We start from the raw sequence: 20,240 nt of genomic DNA, 5'->3' as shown, positions 1-20,240 counted from the left end.
ATAATCCGTCGTTATTTTCGTCGTTAAATTACCGCGAAATAAACCCGCCAAGGTTCGTCGTTGATTCCGTCGTTAAAACCGACGTTAAACCGAAAGAGTAGTTTCCATCGGTGTTCCGTCGTTATTTCCGTCGTTAAATAGAGACGGAACGCATTCCGTCGGTAATTCCGTCGGTGTCCGACCAGTTTTCTTGTAGTGGTTAGAGGGGCGAATTTGTTAAGCATGAAGCCTGAAAATATTTGTACGAGAGTTCGGAAGTGTAGCCTGGGAACCAAATTTTTTTGGACAGTCTGTATAGTTTGTTTCTGTGTTCAAATAAATTTTAATGGGCTCTCATTCAATTGATCCAACAACAAGTACATTGAAAGCACAAAAAACAATCACATCTATGCGGTTTTTAATAAACTTTGTTTCATTTTTTACAAAAATAAACTAATTTTCATTATTAATAGTTCGTAATTTTACTTAATTAGAGGATTGCCTCAAATTCAACATTGAAAATTAACTAAGAAATGAAAAGAAAATAAAAGTAACAAAAATTTAACAAACCACCGTAAAATATTAATCAATTAGCTTAAATGCTACTATTATTAAAATAATGTATTATATTATATATCTCTCGTATTTATTATATATATATATATATATATATCTAAATTTTAAATGCTATATAAATGACATTTTTACTAACAATAAATGATATTTCTATCAATAACAATATAAATCATACGCATCAATAATGATACTAAAATGGTATACTCTTTTCAACCATTAATTCTTTTTAAAAAAATGTATACTTCGCAATTGATTTATAAAAATAACATTATTTTTTAATAAAAGTATTATTTATTGTGTGTAAAAGGGATCATTTATATAATACTCTCTCCGTCCACAAAAAATAGTCCTAGTAAGAGACGGCACGAGTTTTAATAAAAATAGTTATTGTATTGTTAGTGGAGAAAGGGTCCCACTTAAAAGTGGTGTTTATAATGATAATTAATTGTATTGTGAGTAGAGAATATGACTCACCTTGTGATTAATTTTCTTAAAAAGAAAAATGACTAATTTTTGTGAACATTCCAAAATAACAAAAAATGACTATTTTTTGTGGACAGATGAAGTATAACTGAATGAGAACTTTCGCACAAGAGATCAACTCGTTTAGACAATAATTGAATTGTCATCTTTGCGAGCTATGAACAAAAGTGGTATGAGACATTACTAGTGGGACGTCTTATCAATATAGTAATTGAGATGTTACTAATGGGACTTTGTAATTAAATTTCTATAATTTATTCACATTCCTAATTAAATATGCATACTATAAATACATGCAATGACTGGATAATTACAACATTTTACACGATATGGAAACAAAACAATATTAATTGCATTTGGCCAAATACATTTACGTTGCCTTGCACGTATTAGGAACTCGTTGTAGAAAAAACAGATAAAATAATTTATTAAATGAAAAATAATCAGAACGTTCCAATTTTTTATTTATCTAAAAAAACATTATGAAATTCGCAATCTTAGAAAATTGCCTTTTTTTTGCATTCACTTTCATTTATGCACATTGGGATTCATGAAATTTTGTTAGATGCTGACGAAAGGAATGGCGCTATGGGCCCACATTGAGCTGCTAAGGGCCGAAAACCGTTAACCATTTACGGGCCGAGCCCATAAAATATGGTGGGCTTCTCAATGCTTTATCTACTTACATCACCTTTTTATTTTATATTATCATATTTAACCAATTTTTACAATATATTCTATTTTATTTTATTGCCCCTTTTTCCTACTTTAGGTTAGATTTATTCCGAGTTTGTTAGTTGGGGATGTTCACATAATCTACAAGAGTCCTCTCTAGACTTTTGTTTTCATAATTTTAATATATTAATTTGCAAAATAATAAATAAATACAAAATATAGGGTTGTGTATAATTTGTGCCTCGAACTTTAGAGTTTTTTCAAAGATGATATGAAATTTCATTTATTTTTGAAAACCTCAAACTTTACGAAAAGTTTCAATATTGATCCGCTGTCCAGAATATGCGTTGAAAAAGCTAAATTAGATTGTCAGATTCTCGCGTGGAATATACAATAAATGATGTGAAAACAAATTAGATCAATCCTTTTTCGAGTTAGAAATATTTAAGCCGAACCCTAAACTCTTAGGTTTTGGGCTAATTTGTTGGACCAACCAGACAAAGAAAAAAGCACAAGTTATATGCTCGTATATGTTTTTTTTGACGGCCCTATATTTGTTACAAATAAATACACAAAAATAAATTTCATGTCAACCTCAAACACGATAACTAATAAATAACTCTTCAAGAAATATAAGGACTTAACACACATTTTTCCTAAATGATTATCTTTTTCTTTTTAGCTTTCAAATTGACTCGTTTTGTATTGAGCTTCAGAGTAGAAAGACAAAGAAATTATGAGTATATATAACTTTTTGATATCAAATAAATTACTTTAAACGCAAAGGTAATGAAGTTTGAAAATCAAATAATAAGAACTTTTTTACTATATCGGATTAATCCACTCAATTTTTTAGGCAACCTTGTCAGGTTTGAGTTATTTTCATATCAATCATATATGGTTATATATTAGGCTATTCGGTATAGGTTATTCTCATTGAATTTTATTCAAATTAGAAATATTCAATCCTAATTCATTTTTTTTTTTGTTATATCTATTAGGATCAACTCATGGGTTTCGGTGTTGTTGATATCCCTACTTATAATTTTTTAACATCGAATTTTCGATCGTGAGCCAAAATTAAAACTTTCTGCAAAACTCGTTCTTTCCAGACCATAACAAAAAGTTGAATTTTTTTTTTTCAAAACCAATTCCAAAATTGAAATCATAAACTATCCTTTAACAGAAACACACACACACAACATATAGCTCATAATAAACAAACGGGTTGGTCTCCTGTGCGGTTGACCGCATCCCATGCGGTGGGTTACTTTTAATAACGATATACATTTATTCGTACAGATGTATACTTATGTAATAGTACAAGTTCTCATGAATAAATGTAACAATTATCGTGAGTAAATGTAATAATTTAGAAATATTACATTTCATAGTAACAATAATTGCTTTTTTATTACGACAATGATTATTCGATCAAATAGTTAAGAACAAAAGTATTAATGAGTGAAAATAACTAAAAATAAAAGTTCTTATGAATAATAAACATTATTGTGAAGAAATGTAAACTTTCAAACCGTCCGCATCGTATGCGATTGACCGCATAGGAGAATTTGCGTAAACAAACACACACAATATATATATATAGCTCATAATTAACTTGAATAAACACAAACGACTATAAATAAGACTTCCTTCCCACATTATACACAGAAAAAATCAGCAGCAAAGCTCCATCACTAGAAAACCACCATCAATGGCCTACAAGCCCACCTCCATCCTCCTCTTCGCCGCCGCCCTCCTCCTCTCGGCCTCCACGAGCCCATCCGGCCACGTCGCCGGGCAATTCATCCTCAACGGCCTGACCGTGAGCGGCCGACTTTGCTGCACAGGCAGCGGCAACTGCCCCGGGCAGGGCCTCGCCGGAGTCGGGGTCCGCCTGAACTGCACCCTCCTCGGGCTGAGCGCCACCACCGTCGTGGGCGTCGGCACCACCGACCCCACCGGAGCATATACCATCACCGTCCCTCGTTCTCGGCGGGCCCCTTCCATGCAACGTCAACATCCGCCTTCCCCTCGACGCCGCCGTCTGCCCCGTGCTCTCCACCGCCACCGGCATCCTTGTCGCCACCCTCCACGTCGTCGGCACGGCGGTTAACGCCGTGCTGGGGCTCGTTCAGGTCGCCTCCGTCAATGCGTATGTGCACATAGGGGTGTAATCGACATTTCAAATCCTAGTGTAGTGCTTCTTCTCCAATTTCATTATCTAGACTATATGTATATGTATATTTGTATGAATAAGCAAACATGCATGCACCTCCTTTTATTTGGATTTTTGTATTCACAACTTAATGGAGAAGATCAAATCAAATTTATATTTCTAATTGATTTTGATCCTTCCTTTTATTGTTGATGATGCAATACTAGCTTAATTGTTTTGGGTTTACATAAGAATGCATGTGAGGCAAAGAAGAAAAAAAATACACCATTCGTCTCAATTTTTAATATTCATTTAAGAGTGACACAAGTTTTAATAAAGTAGTTGAGTATGTTGTGACTGAAATAACGTTCTCACCCTCTATGTGAATGTTAGAGCATCCACAGCAAATCTCTCAAAATTTTACTCATAAAAATACTCCTAAAGTCTTCTCTAAATTATTTTACACTCATATTTTACAATTGCACACAACAACTAGCTCCTATTTTTCATTATCTATTTTATAAATTTAGGATTAGATTTAACGGGGGTGTAAATTTAGGATTAAATTTGAGGTGGTGTAAATTTTTTTGTGGGACCAATTTAGTATAGGTGATCTGTTGGATGATCATTTTATCTAACTTATTATTATTTTAGCTCAAATTTAAAGTTATGATTACTTTTGAGAGATCTGTTGTGGATGCTCTTAGAGTAACTAAAATGGAGTAAGAATCCCACTTATTTTTACTAAAAATAAAAATGAATATCAAAATGTGGACGAACTAATAAAATGAAAATATATATGAGATGAGACGAATGGAGTATTTTATAAATATACCCTCTCTATCCCATTTAATATGATAATTTTATCATTTTGGACGGTTCCACTTGACAGAACACTAGTGAATGTGTGATATGGATATATTTTCTTTGTATATAAACTGCACTAATTTTTCGAAACTATTTGATTTCTTTTTCTATTACCAATCATATATAAGAGGAGTATATTGTCAAATCCCCTCCTAATATATTTCTGTTTGGGCCAGCTCAACAAGGGTGGAAAGCCCAGAAATTGTGGTAGTCTTATCACACGATTTTTGTGCCACGCATATCCTCAAATTTAATTTTAATATTAGTATAAAAAGCAAATTGAATACTCTCTTTGTCCCACTAAATAAGATCACTTACTTTTGAACACAATTATTAAAAAAAAATGATTAACACACTAATTTTTATATATTTTTTTTCACTTTATACGTATTTTTTAATTATTTATTAAAATCCATGACCTCCAAACTGAACAACAATCTTCGTGAACAGATAAATGCATGGGAAGGCGACTAGCTCAAGAATAAAGCCAAACAAGGTCACACACATAATTAGGTTGTAATTTTCCTATATATGCCTTAATTACTTCACTAACAAAATCATTTTCATCCTTTTGATCACTAAAATTTACAATGAATGTATTTTCTTAATGGATAGATACAAAACATGAGTGTGAATCTGCAAACCATAATCATTCAATATTTGACATAAATAATAAAAATTAATGCAAATAAGAGCCACAAGCCTCACAAGAAAGGGAATAGTGAATAATCCATCACCATTACAACACCATTCAAAATCTTTCTAAACCACAAATGCAGTAATGTTAAACCAACTAATCGCATTACACTATCCAACCAACCAACACATGATTCATCTTCTTCAGAAGATATACTCTTGACAATTTTATATATTTCTAGATTTTATTGCAGATAGGGGGGGATTACTTGGCCATCATAACCTTAACAAACTCTTCGTAGTTGATTTGGCCGTCGCCGTCGACGTCCGCCTCCCTGATCATCTCATCTACCTCCTCGTCGGTCAGCTTCTCGCCCAGATTCGTCATCACGTGGCGCAGCTCAGCAGCAGAGATGAAGCCGTTCTGGTCCTTGTCGAACACACGGAACGCCTCTTTAAGCTCCTCCTCAGAGTCGGTGTCCTTCATCTTCCTAGCCATGAGGTTCAAGAACTCCGGGAAGTCGATGGTCCCATTCCCGTCAGCATCGACCTCGTTGATCATATCCTGAAGCTCAGCCTCGGTCGGGTTCTGACCTAGGGATCTCATCACAGTACCCAGCTCCTTCGTCGTGATGCAACCTAGAGATGAGACGAGTTCGTCAAAACGAGGTTCAACCGCATCAAGTCGAGAGTTTAATAAGCATATTATAAGCCCATGGATCTTCCCAAAAAGAAAGAATCATCACTAAATGCAAATCAAGAAATAAAATAAGAGAATCATAACAAAAAACTCACTACACCTTCTTTGTTGTGAAGCATACTCAACATGTGTTAGCTTTACTATCTTTCACGAGATATAAGAGGCGTTTACGGTTTACATATCAGAAAACCTTCCTCCCTTCACCCCCAAATTCCAATTGTAACTCGGATTGTATTAGGGTTCTACTAATTGCAGCAAAATTATTAGAGTTAAGAAGCATAATCATAGTGAATATGTTCATACTCTCCCTCCCTATTTAGGCTAACTAATTTGATTTGATCTTCATATTTACTTATATTCACCACCCCTCTCATTCACCTAAGAAGAGTCCAAACGTTCACAAATGAACCACCAGCCCGAAATCAAACACCACTGCTCGTTTCCCATAAAAAATGTCGAGAAAAGGAACCATCCACCATGAAAGAAGCTCCACAGCAACCATACTAAGGAGGACACAAGACCATCAGATCGAAACAGCTACACTACGCCCATTTTCCTAACGAGGGAATAGTTCAAACCGGAACCATCAACCCGACTCAAACACCACCACGCCCATTCTGCAGAAGTCGGACACGTTCAGGAAGGAACCATCAGCCTAATACCAAACACCAGCATACTCAATTCTACTACGAACACTACAGCCACAGTCAGTTAGGGATCATTCACCAAAGCCACAGCTATTGTTCACATTAGATCATTTTCTTCTCATGTTTAGCTTTTTGATCAGATTATGATACCAAAGCAGAAAAATAGGCACTACGAACTAACACAACCTCGCATCACACACAATAAAATCCCCAAAAACAGACCTCGATGGAGCGAAGATTCGAGCAATAAAAATTTAATCCCAGCTACACCTGAGCATCAAGAAACGTTTTTCCTAGTTCTTTTTTTTTTCACACAGCAAAAATTTCACGATAGCCCAAAACTATTTTGCATCAAGAAACGATTTTTATTTTGTTTGTAATTTAGAGAAGGAACAAAAATATCTCAATTGGCCCCAAAATCCAATCAACGTAAACCTAGTCCCAGATACATCTAAAGGTCGAGAATCAATTATTTTAACAACAAAAAAACAAAGGTTCAGATCCTGCATAGAAACAGAGAAACTCATGACGAAATACAAGCATGTAAACAAACATAATAGATACATGCAAATTCGATCCATATTTAGTGAGAGAGAGAGAGAGAGAACCATCGCCATCCTTATCGAAGAGGCTGAAGGCCTCCTTGAACTCAGAGATCTGATCGTCCGTCAACTGATCCGCCATTTCTTCTCAACAAAGCTGATTCCGTAAGCTTTTTGTGGATCAAGAAATTCTGGGTTGGGATTGTGTTTGAGAGCAGATGATTCTGGAAGAACGAGATAAGCACTCCGCTTAGTTTATTTTTGGGTATTTGTAGCGCTGCGACTAAGTCAGCGTTATATATCAGCTACACAAACTATCAAACAAAAGGTGTGTGCGTGGAGAGGAAAAGGACAGCTTATTCAATGGCGAGAGATAAATTTAGTAATAATCTAATCTGAGAAATCCGCCATTTTCTTCCTCTTCCGCTTTTAATCCTTTTGCGTTTCATCGTTTTCCTCCCGCCTTTCCCGCTTTGCCCTTCGACTTTTCTCATTTCATTTTTCCTTCGTCGAAATTTCTTGCTACCTTACTGTTTCACCTCTTATTTTCAATATATTAGTAATAATTTATATAATTTTTTTTAAAAATATACCAAGCTATAAATGACAATAGATTTTCATGTGGTAAATGCCAATCTTTTCGTTTGTTGTGCGGAATTTTAATTTAATAAATCGTTAGGTTTTTCTAATTAATCATTTTGATATAGGATTGTTTTTCTTTAACATTAATCCATATAAATATGTACCCAAAAAAATCGTACGATGGAGTTGAGTGATGTGATCTTTAATCATAAACCCATTAAATTATTATAATAATACAAATCCTTTAAAAAAAACTATTTTATTCGTTCATAATATCGTTGTCACTTTTATCGTTTTAGTACATCTACAATATTCTTGTTACTTTCATTTATATTAATAAGGTCCATAAACTTCATTCATAATAATATTAATTATTACTACTCCATTCGTCCATGAAATATTGCCCTATTTATTCATTTTTTCTTGTCCACAAAATAATGCACTATTCTGATTTTTATATCATTATATCCTTTTTTCTCTCATTTATTTACCATTACTCATTTAAGCTTTTACACCACTCACAATACTCCTACAATTTAACTTTTACTCCACTCGCAATCACTTTATCAGTTTTTTTAAAATTTGTGATGAACAGTAAATGGGACAATATTTCGTGGATGGAGAGAGTATTATTATCACTTTTTAAAAATATGTGTTGTCCATAGTGAGGTCTCGGGTTCAAACCACAATGCTCCCCTTCCCAACTTCCTCAAATAAAAAAGAAATATATGTCTCGTCGATAAAGTGATAGTAAATATAATACTACAAATAAATTGAAGATATCTTAGTAAGATATTGGGGGCATAGTGGTAATATTAAACACAAAGCAAATGTTTGAACTGCCAAAAAAATTCCAATTATGTGGAAGCATATATTTGTTAAGTAAGATGATTAATATCTTTTGTCGCTGTCCAATTATTGACTTTAATAAAAGCATAGGAAAAGTATTAGTATCTCTTTTTTCTCTCCATCTCTCTCCATCCAATAATAATAATTAGAAACGCGTATCTTACGCGGTGCGTCTTCACATGCCACGTTATGTAAGGGTTATCGGCCCACTGATTTTGACGTAGGCCCAATTCATCAGTATTGGGCTTTACATATGCAGTGGGCTTTACATATGCAGCCCAATAATTAATGGGAAAAATCGTATTACAGCCCACTTTTATAAAAATTTCAGCCCAATAATTAATGGAAAAAATCGTATTACAGCCCACTTTTATAAAAACATAAAATTTATAGCCTCAATCTATAATAGATAAGTTATATAGTTATTTTAAACTTAAAATACAACACTTTATAGTTATATGTTATTTTTCATATGAATGGTGTATGTTAAAGCACATTTTTCAATAACATTTTGTGGTGTTCTTTTTTATTATAAATTCATCATGAGTTAACGATATATATATATATATATATATATATATATATATATATATATATATATATATATATAGGGAGATGTTCAAGAAAGAAACATAAATAAAAGAAGACCGCAGAACCATTTTCAGCCATTCGATCATCAAGATCTACGGTGAATGCATCTTGTTGAATGAATGCAGATCCTGGGTTCGAATCCTGAAGGGAGCATTTTTTTTTAATTTTTTTAGTGCATTAATTTTAACAGCGAATGCATTAATTTTTACAGTGGATGCATTAGATTTGATGGTTCTCCCGTTCTCACAAATAATGTAGTTCTCTCTAGAACCACACCCTATATATATATATATATATATATATATATATATATATATTGTTTATATTCCTTTTTCTCCATTCACTCTGTATAGACAATATTTCATTCATCTTCCTATTTTTTACTTCAATAAGAGATAATATTATTATGAGGTATTGGCGTGATAATATTATTCCTCGTTAAATTGAAGGCAATGAAGAAAATTTTGTGAAATTATTTTTTATAAAAATAAGATTTTTAAAAAAATATCTCTTATTTTTTTTACAATAAAAGAAAACGTACTCATAATAGTTACAAAAATATTTTATAATACACATACAAAAAAGAAATCCGTATTCGTACAACTTAGTTGTTAAGAGGTTGAATATACTCCCTCCGTCTCGACTTTTGATATCCAGTTGAGAATGGCATGTGGTTTAAAAAAGTGATTGATGTGTTGTGAGTGGAATAAAGGTCACATATTTTATGTAAGAGTTAAAATAATTAAAATGGAGTAAGGGCCTCACATACTTTTACCAAAAATAGAAATGAATACTAAAATATGGGACAGCCAAAAAAGAAAAGTTGGATACTAAAAATTGGGACGGAGGGAGTATTACCTAACGTCGGCTCATTTCTCCTTATCATTGAAAAGAATCTATTCGAGGGCGTTTATGTTTTGGAAAAATAGTAAAATTAATTTCTTATTTATTAAATGAATTAAAACTTTAAAATATCATAATACTTTTGATTATTTATATGATTTAAACTAATTTTATTTAATTCATACTCAATAGAAAAATGTAACCGAAAAAATCTTATTATTAAAAATAAAAATCCCAATATACTTACTATAACTATTGAATTGGTTAAGGAATAGTTGCAGCCGCCAGTTATGACTTGGTTGATCAAATGATGACATCCAAGTATTGAATTCAAAGAAAAAAGATAAATAACTTTGACCGTCACACTTTAATTTGATCTTTATATTCCACGTTAACCAATAACGCCTAAATTCGAAAAGTAAAATTAAATTTATTTATCCTAATATAAGCTAGTCGGAGTAAAAAGGACTAAATATCTAATTTTCTTTAATAAAAAGATATAAATCAGTATTTACTTTCCACACAAAAAATATAGAAAAAAAAAAACCTTACTTTTTCGGAATGATTGCCATTCCTCAAAAACCGATCAAACTAGGAAAAAGATTCGATTTCTACTGATTGTTTGCGATTCTTCAAGAATCCAATTCCTCTTCTTCTTCTTCTTCTTCTTCTGCAACATTGCACCAATCAATTCCGCTAACGAAGAGCTTATGGCTGCCATTGGTTTGCTCCTAATCATAGCCCTAACCGTCGCTTCGTCGGTGCCGGCGGCGCGTGGGAATTCCGAGGTCGACGCGCTCTACGCGCTTCGCCGGAGCTTGATCGACCCGAGGAAGGTGCTCCAGAGCTGGGATCCGAACCTCGTGAGCCCTTGCACCTGGTTCCATGTCACCTGCAATCAAGATAACCGCGTCACCCGCGTGTATGTATATATACATATATCTGTATCTATCGATCTCTAGTGATGCTGTGGCTAATGAATTACGCAATTCTCTGTTGATTTTCTCGTATACAGTTGCATATATTTTTTTTTTTTGTGATTTAGTGCCTAAGTAGCGGTTATTCTACCAGCTTCAGTGATTTCAGTTAATTGCTACAGTTGTGATAGAGATTTTTTGAATGATTAGTTGTGAGCTTTTGATGCTTGAATCAAATTGTGCCAGTTAACTACTTTTTCATATTATTTTGATGTGGTTGATAAAAAAGTTCCCTCTTTGGATGGAGGAGGTAGATGTGGTACTGTTTTGTTCCTTGAATGCATTTGAAACACCAATTTTCTGTTTCGATTTTGGCACAAAGCTGGTGGGGCTAGTGATGCTGTATTGAAATGATCATCATTTGAATTGCAGTTTTGGATGAGAATAGGTATATTTTTCTGATTTAGAAATGGTACATGTGTTAGCTACATAGATTGGCAGATTTACCATGTTATTAAAGATTGAAAGAATCTTTCTCTTTTGTGGGAGAAATGATATACTTGGAGATGCTTTTCTGGTGCATTGTTGATTCATAGGCGATTAGATGTTTCACAATGTAGAACAACTTTCCTCTGATGGAGTTTTCTCAGTATTATTATTTGATTTGTAATTTTTCTGATTGCTTTGCGATGCTCGTATATCTCAAACTCATAATCTTGTCTTCTTGTTTGTTGTTTCAATAGGGACCTTGGCAACTCGAATTTGTCTGGTCATCTAGTGCCTGAGCTTGGGAAACTTGAACATCTTCAGTATCTGTAAGTATTATGTAAATGTTCGATTTTGTTCAGACTGGCATTGTTTGATAACGAGTTTTGTTTTTAAAGAAAAGTTTCTTTCTTCATGACTTCACTCACCATTGAGATCTTGTTTGTGACACTTGAGTTTCCCACCGCTACACATCATTAGTGTATCTTAGCATAGAGTATACTAAACGGACACTTCATCGTGCAGGGAGCTTTACAAAAACAACATTCAAGGGGCGATTCCGGCTGAGCTTGGTAAATTGAAGAGCCTAATTAGCTTGGATCTATACAACAACAACATATCCGGGATAATACCTCCATCACTTGGAAACTTGAAGTCTCTCGTCTTTTTGTAAGTTTCTTCATGTGAATTGGTTTGTTTGTATGCTGCTTTTGTTTTTTCCACCTTCAACGCGCTTCTGCCTACCCCTCCTTTTTTCTTCTCGGTTTTCCATAAACACTTGATGCAAATGTGCAAATTGCTTGAGCAAAACTACAAATGGAGTAAGCTTGTGGTCGATTTTGCAGGCGTCTCAATGATAATCGACTAAATGGGCCGATCCCAAGGGTTCTTACTGGTATATCTACCTTGAAAGTAGTGTAAGTGCCTCTGAGTTTGACTAGCACCTTACCTCCTAGCATGTTATGTGATGGGAAATGCTTACTTTTTAAGTATCTATTTGCATTTGTACAGTGATGTTTCAAATAACAATTTGTGTGGCACTATTCCTACTACTGGCTCGTTTGAGCACATCCCCTTAAACAAGTAAGATTCTTGATGAGTTTTTGCTTCAAATTAGATCTCTCTCTCTCTCTCTCTCTCTCTCTCTCTCTCTCTCTCTCTCTCTCTCTCTAAGCGGCTCGGCGTTTGAATTTTGCAGCTTTGAGAACAACCCTCGTCTGGAAGGGCCAGAGCTGCAGGGGCTTGCTAGTTATGATACAAACTGCTCATGAAGAAATGGATGGTAGATGAAATGCTTCACAAAAAAGAAAGCTCCTTCTAGTCTTGATTGCCTTTTCTCTTAAAATTATGTGTATTACTTATTTTCTTGTTGGTGTGTGTTTGGCATAAGATGCTTAGTGTTGTAAACTAGTTATCGTTTATTGAGCTTTTTTTATGTTGCATTTTTCTGTGATGGGCCAGAAACTAAAAATTCCACAAGAATGTGATTATTACAACAATATGAGATCTAAAAATTCCACAAGAATGCGATTACTACAATAATGTGAGGTTATCTAGATAGAGTAGTGATAAACGGACACCAGGTGTACTGAACACCTGGTAAAAAATCGGTTTTTTTGGTGGGTAGAGAGTGAGCCGGTTTTAGGGGTTTATTGGTTTTACTGTTTTATCCCTTGATTTTTTCCATGTATATATATCTGAAATTAGTCTCTCTCCCTCGATTTTTTCGTCCATTCTCTTTCCTTATTTTTCGTCCATTTTCTTTCCTTTTTTTTCCGGCTAATTTGTTTCTAATTTTCACAAAATCTTCCATTTTGTTTCCGGCTAATTTTTTTCTAATTTTCACAAAATCTTCCATTTTGTTTCCTTAATTTTTGAAGACTTTGTTTCCTTATTTTTTTGTTTTTATTTCAGAAAATTTTATAAATTATATAATTCGAATATATATTTTTTTTTCGGCTTTGTTATTGATTTATTTGTTTTTAAATTTTATTATTGATTTGTTACCAATAATTTAGTGTTTCTTGTTATAATAATTCTAGATTTGTTTCCGAATATTTTTTTTCTAAATTAATATTATTTATTTATTTTTTGAAAATTATTACTCCTAAATTTTGTGTTTATTTGTTTTTTATTAATTTGTTTCAACTGATTTTGTGTTTCTCCTTAAAAAAAATAAGTAGTACTAGATTTGTTTTCGGATATTATTTTTTAATTTTTTGAAAATTAGATTTTTTTATAAGGTAAAAACAAAATTTTATCTAATATTAAATTATGTTATTATTTCGGATATTTATATTGCTAAAATTTTGTTATTTTTATTTGTTTCCACTAATTATCCGTTGATAAATATACTCAATATATTGTTTCCAATATATTTGGTGATTCTTCTAAAAATAATCATAGATTTATTTTCACTAATTTAGATATTCTCATTCTCCACAAAAAAATGTAACACATTCAAAAAATATACTATATGTTATACAGTTTTTTCACGCGATTTCCCTTATGTATGAATCACTGAGTAATTGTATTTCTACTTTGCTATTCACACTAATTTATTTCAATTATATTATGCAACTTGATTACATTGAGTATAGTTATACGAGTTCATTAGACACACTATAGTAGTTCTCCGAGCAAAATTCCATCGTATGATTCATGAATATTAATTTTTATTTCAAAGTCACTAAATTATTTCATTTAATTAATTCAACTTTATTTCATTGAGTTTTAATTATTTCTTATTATTATATCGGGTTTAATTAATAATATAATTTTTTATTATTTCAATTATATAATTAAACTTGATGAATGTTGAGTTTAATTATTTCGACTATAATACTATATTATAATATATGGTCTTTAAGTATATTGTTATATTGTTATATAATTTCAACTAATCAATTAAATTTGATTTCATTGAATATAATAATTTCGACTTCGTTACTCAGACAATTGTGGTTCATTTTGCTATTACCACATCGATTACAATACTTGCTTATATTATATTCAAATAAAGAATATGCTATATAGGTTTACGACCAAAATCCCTGCATATGATTCATCTTATTTAATTTTTTCTCATTACTCACCCTATAGTATTTCATTTTCTTATTATTATATCGCTTTTAATAAAGTATACGTTATATATACTTTTTTCGAGCAAAATCCCATCATATGATTCATTCCTTTTTATTACAAATTCACTAATTAATTTCAACTATCAATTAAACTTGTTTGCATTGAGTTTAATTATTTTGACTTCGTTACTCACACAATCGTAGTTCATTTTTTTTTTTTTTTTTGGGTTAAGTACCAAATACCCCCCCAACGTTGGGGCCCCTATCGCGTATAGGACCCTATAGTCAGGGTCCGCGCTGTTTACTACCTCAACGTGGCTAAACCTAAGCAAATCCCCCCCTGACTATAGGGTCCTATACGCGATATAGGGTATTTGGTACTTAACCCTTTTTTTTTACGATTAAGCAAGACATATAAGCTTATTTTTTTATGATTCATGGTTGATTTTATTTAATTTTTAATTTCCAAATTAACTAATTTATTTCAATTAATTAATTCAACTTTATTATATTGAGTATAATTATTCATTATTATTATATCGCGTTTCATACTAAATTATAATTCAAGTATATGATTCTTTGAGATTAACTATTTGGACTTTTCTATTCACACTGTCACTATGGTAGTCAATTTTCTTGTTATTGTATCAATTACAATACTATAACATACTAATTTGCCTTCAAGTGTATGTTATAAAGTTTACCGCGCAACCTCCCTATTTTTTCTTTTCTTTCAAAATTACTAATTCTTTAAACTTTATTTCATTGCGTATACTTTATTTTAAAAAAAATCAAAACTTTATTTCAATTATATTATTCAACTTTATTACATTGCGAAAATTATTATTATATCGTGCTTAATACTATATTATAATACATTGTCTTCAAATATTTGTTATATAGTTCTCCGACCAAAATACCACCGTATGATTCATTTTGATTTTTATTTTTATTTTTTCAAATTCACTAATTTATTTCAATTAATTAATACAAAAAAATTTCATTTACTATAGTTATTTCTTATTATTTTATCTCGTTTAATACTATATTATAATTCATTGTATTCAACTATATGTTATATAGATTCCAATAAAAATCTTTGCATACGATTGACTATACTTTATTTTTGATTCCAACTTTAATAATATTTCAATTATATAATTAAATTTGATGAATGTTGAGTTTAATTATTTCGACTTTAATATTATATTATAATATATGGTCTTCAAGTATATTGTTATATAATTTCAACTAATTAATTAATTTTTTTTCATTGAGTATAACTATTTCGACTTCGTTACTCACACGATCGTGGTTCAATTTGTTATCATCATATCGATTACAATACTTTATTATAATATATTAAAATAAAGTATATGTAATATATTTTTAAATTTTATTTTTTTTTCAAATTCACTAATTTATTCCAATTAATTAATTCAACTCTATTTCATTGAGTATAATTATTTGTTATTATTATATCGCGTTTAATACTATATTATAATACATTGTCTAAAATGTATATAGTTTTCCAACCAAAATCACATCGTATTCACATTTTTTTCCAACCTTCACTAATTTATTTCTATTAATTAATTAAAATTTATTTCCTATTATTATATCGCGTTTACTGCATTATTATAGTACATTTAATCCAAGTATATGTTATTTATTTTTTCGACTGATGCCCCATTATATTGTTTCCAAACTGAACAAATGTATATTTGTACATACAATTCAAAAAATACAAAATAATTATCGAAAAATAAAATATATGTTGAAAGGATTATTTCTAGGATAATCTCCAAATTAGGTAATCAAATCTAGGATTAGTTTTGGGAGAATTAGAATCCCTAAATTAGTGGAAACAAATCTAGGATTAATTATAGCAGAATTAGAATCTCTAAATTAGTGGAAACAAATTTAAGATTAGTTTTAGCGGAATACACAAATTAGTGGAAACAAAAAAAAATTAGCAATATAAATATCCGAAATAATAACATAATTTAATATTATTTATTTTCATCTTATAAAAAAAATCTAATTTTTGAAAAAATTTAAAAATAATATCCGAAAACAAATCTAGTATTATTTTAAGGAGAAACACAAAATTAGTTGAAACAAATTAATAAAAAACAAATAAACACAAAATTTAGGAGTAATAATTTTCGGGAAAAAAATAAATAATATTAATTTAGAAAAAAAATAGCTGGAAACAAATCTAGAATTATTATAACAAGAAACACTAAATTATTGGTAACAAATCAGTAATAAAATTAAAAAACAAATAAATCAAAAACCAAAACCGAAAAAAAAAATATTCGAATTATATAATTTATAAAATTTTCTGAAATAAAAACATAAAAATAAGGAAACAAAGTCTTCGAAAAATAAGGAAACAAAACAAAAGATTTTGTGAAAATTGGAAACAAATTAGCCGAAAAAAAAAGGAAAGAAAATGGACGAAAAAATCAAGGGAGAGAGACTAATTTCGGATATATATACATAGAAAAAATCAAGGGATAAAACAGTAAAAATAATAAACCCCTAAAACCGGCCCGCTCTCTATCCACTAAAAAAATCGGTTTTTTACCAGGTGTTCAGTACACCTGGTGTTCAAATGTCATTATTGATCTAGATATAGGGGATGCACAACCTGCGTTTGATATGCATACCAAAGTGAGTATATTTAAGCTATGTCATCACGACAAAAAATGGGCAAATAATGAGAAAATAATAATAGTTGATTTTAAAGCTATTGTACAAAATGAGAATTTGTTGAAAGTTCAGTTATTTATATGCAATAAACTCTATTATGAATTCTATTAGAGTTAATGGTGCGAAAAAAAAAAAAATGGTGCGAGTGTCTTTTTGGATAGTAGAAATAAATAGTTGTTCATCAACTTAATTTCAGTAAATTTTAGTCAACTTTGTGCTAAATAGATGAAATTACTCTTATTTTTATACTACAACTCTTTTTCTCTTCTCTCTCACGCTCTCTCTTCTCTCTCTCTCTCTCTCTCTCTCTTAGGCAATAATATACCCCCTCCATCCCACTTCAATTGGCACTTTTGAGTTGGGCACATAGATTAAGAATAAATGGTTAATAGTGTAAAGTAGGTAGGGTCTACTTATTTTATGTGAGTAGAGAAAATATGGACCACGTACTATTTTAGGAAAGTGTCAATTGAAGTGAGACAAACAAAAAAGGCAAGTGTGCCAATTGAAGTGAGACGGAAGGAGTACATATTATCAGGTGTTTATTTTGCTAAAAGCTCTCATCTTCTTATTTTACTTTTTCGATGATGACTTGCCGCAGGTGATGACGGCGACATTGCCTTTCTTTCAAAAGACGTCCGGTGAGAATAAAGAGAGGACCGAGAGAGATGAGGAAGCATAAAGATAGAAATGATAAATGAGTTTTAAAATAGAGATTTAAATTTTGAAATGGGTTCGGAGCCATTCTCATCCAAAAATTAACTAGTAAAATTTAGTGAAATAACGTCGGTGGACAACTATTAATTTTCACTATTTTTAGTGTCTACCTCAAAAATTGCCTCATTATATTATATATGCATCTTTTAATCAAGTAGTAAATTAAAATTGGCAACAAACTTTACTTAATATAATAAATCTATAGGCAATTATTTCATTCTTATTTTATATAAATATAAAAAAAATAATTTTCCCAAGTGAAAATATTTACAAAGGAGTGCTCCTTAAAAGCCAAAAAACCACACATGCATCAAACCGGTATATATATATAACCTGTTAATCTCCTCCGCCGCATCCTCCGCAGGCACCACCATCGCCGCCGCCACAGCAGCCACCTGGGTTGACTGCGGACACCGTTTGAGCAACCTGTAGGCCGTCCACAACGACCATGTTTCCGTCCTTATCGCCTCGCTGCTGAGCGTCGCCGCCGCCGCCGCCGCAACAAGCGCTGATCGCGCAAGCTACGACCAAAAGTACAATTCCGCCAAAGATCACGAGTGCTATGGCGGCGCCTGAATCAATCCCTCCTCCGCTGTTTATCATCAAATTAATTAATTAATTCAAAACAAAGATAGTTGTTCAATTTAATTTTGAATCCTCTCTAGTCTCTATATATAGCTTATATGTTTCTATATATCCTAATTAATTTTTTTATTCTGTTTTGCATGAAACATGACATATATACTGAATCAAAAACTTCAACTGCAGAATTTTTATCTTTAAACTTTTATTACAAAAATGTAATCTATATTGTCATAATGTGTAGAAAAGATGAAACAACATACCTCATTTCAACCTTGAACAAGATTTTTCTTGTTTAGAGTGAAACTGCAGGCCAAGCTTCTATTAAAAATTATTTTGGTCTCTTAATGTATTTGAGCTGTGTATATTGGATATATTTATAGACTAATGTATATATAGATAGATGCCTTTCTTTATAACCATATATGGACTTTTAGTCATAATTAAGTTAGTTTTTTTTCCAAACCCCATCATATGTCTTATCTTTGGGCATGTTTGATAGCCCTAGATAAAGCAAAATAGATAAATAATCATGTCTTATCTAAGCGTTTGATAGCAATATTGATTAACAAGAAGGCCCACATTAAGCGAGAGGCTCGCTCTTATATCACTGTTCCACTGAAAAATTTAATATCTCCTCCGCCTGGTATTATTTATCTAGGTTTTATTTATCTAAGTTTTATTTATCACCCTTTATCTCAATTTTTATATCAAACACACCCGTATCATGCATGATTCTCTGCCCTATTTACAAATCCAGCACGATTTTTCAAATATTCAGTAATATATACCAATACCTTTTAATTTGTCAAATTAAACATTTTCAATTTTAACAGCGTTAAAACGAAGTCATTTATTAAAAGATAAAAGGGGTGGTATTCGCATGATATATACATAAACTTTAATCTATTATTTTCTGAAATTTAACTTGACTTTTATTTTCTGCTCACAAAATACATGCATGATTCATTTTTCTGATTTTTGACATCGACAAGGAAAAACCCTAATTTACTATTAACGTGGAGGCCGAATTCATATTTCAATCTAGATAAGTTCAATTTGAAACAATTAAAAACTATGAAAGAGCTAGACAATGCTCAAATATAGCATAATTAACTGTGTAAACAAAAATGAATAAATTAGAGTTTTTCTTTGTCGGTGTCAAAAATTAGATAATATGCTAAGTTCATATATTTGTGAGCAGAAAGTAAAAGTCATATTAAATTTCAGAAAGTGTATATTTAATTTACAGGCGAATACCTAAAAATAAATGATATAATATGCTTTCAACCGTACATTACTTGAGGCAATAATAGTTCAAAATTAAACTAGGTCATCCTCAAGATGTAGTATTATTTTTCAAGATTTTTTTTAAAAATTTTCCAAGGTTGTTTTGGTGAGGCTGTGCTTAGAAATTTGAGGTTTATTAGGAGGGCTCATGGGTCTTTTACCTTGTATTTCCACTTGGTTAAATTCAAGTCATATATTGTCTTGGGTGATTTCAAGAAAATGTTAGATACAATTAAATTAAGGCGATTTACTTAAACATCACATCCAGTAAACTTTCGTGGAAATCCGATATAATTAAAATCGAAAACGCGGTTTTAAC

General features: G+C 31.4%; 2 protein-coding genes across 2 annotated transcripts; one reads left to right on the top strand and one right to left on the bottom strand.

The window, feature by feature from the left end:
- Nucleotides 1–5,442: 5,442 nt before the first annotated feature.
- Nucleotides 5,443–7,805, bottom strand: LOC130987744 (calmodulin-7). The gene is made up of 2 exons (XM_057911395.1): nucleotides 7,330–7,805; nucleotides 5,443–6,013 (listed from the first exon to the last, which is right to left on the bottom strand). The coding sequence occupies exons 1-2, from the start codon at nucleotides 7,403–7,405 to the stop codon at nucleotides 5,640–5,642; spliced, it is 450 nt and encodes a 149-aa protein (XP_057767378.1). The 5' UTR covers nucleotides 7,406–7,805; the 3' UTR covers nucleotides 5,443–5,639.
- Nucleotides 7,806–10,587: 2,782 nt separating this feature from the next.
- Nucleotides 10,588–12,973, top strand: LOC130987741 (leucine-rich repeat protein 1-like). The gene is made up of 6 exons (XM_057911392.1): nucleotides 10,588–11,050; nucleotides 11,789–11,860; nucleotides 12,057–12,200; nucleotides 12,377–12,448; nucleotides 12,543–12,614; nucleotides 12,730–12,973. Exons 1-6 carry the CDS (start codon nucleotides 10,839–10,841, stop codon nucleotides 12,800–12,802), a joined length of 645 nt encoding a protein of 214 aa, XP_057767375.1. The 5' UTR covers nucleotides 10,588–10,838; the 3' UTR covers nucleotides 12,803–12,973.
- The last annotated feature ends 7,267 nt before the right edge of the window (nucleotides 12,974–20,240 follow it).

This window comes from Salvia miltiorrhiza, chromosome 6, assembly GCF_028751815.1.
Source record: "Salvia miltiorrhiza cultivar Shanhuang (shh) chromosome 6, IMPLAD_Smil_shh, whole genome shotgun sequence".
NCBI lineage: Eukaryota > Viridiplantae > Streptophyta > Magnoliopsida > Lamiales > Lamiaceae > Salvia > Salvia miltiorrhiza.
The sequence above is the reverse complement of the archived record's forward strand: the minus strand, read 5'-3'. Positions and strand labels throughout refer to the sequence as shown.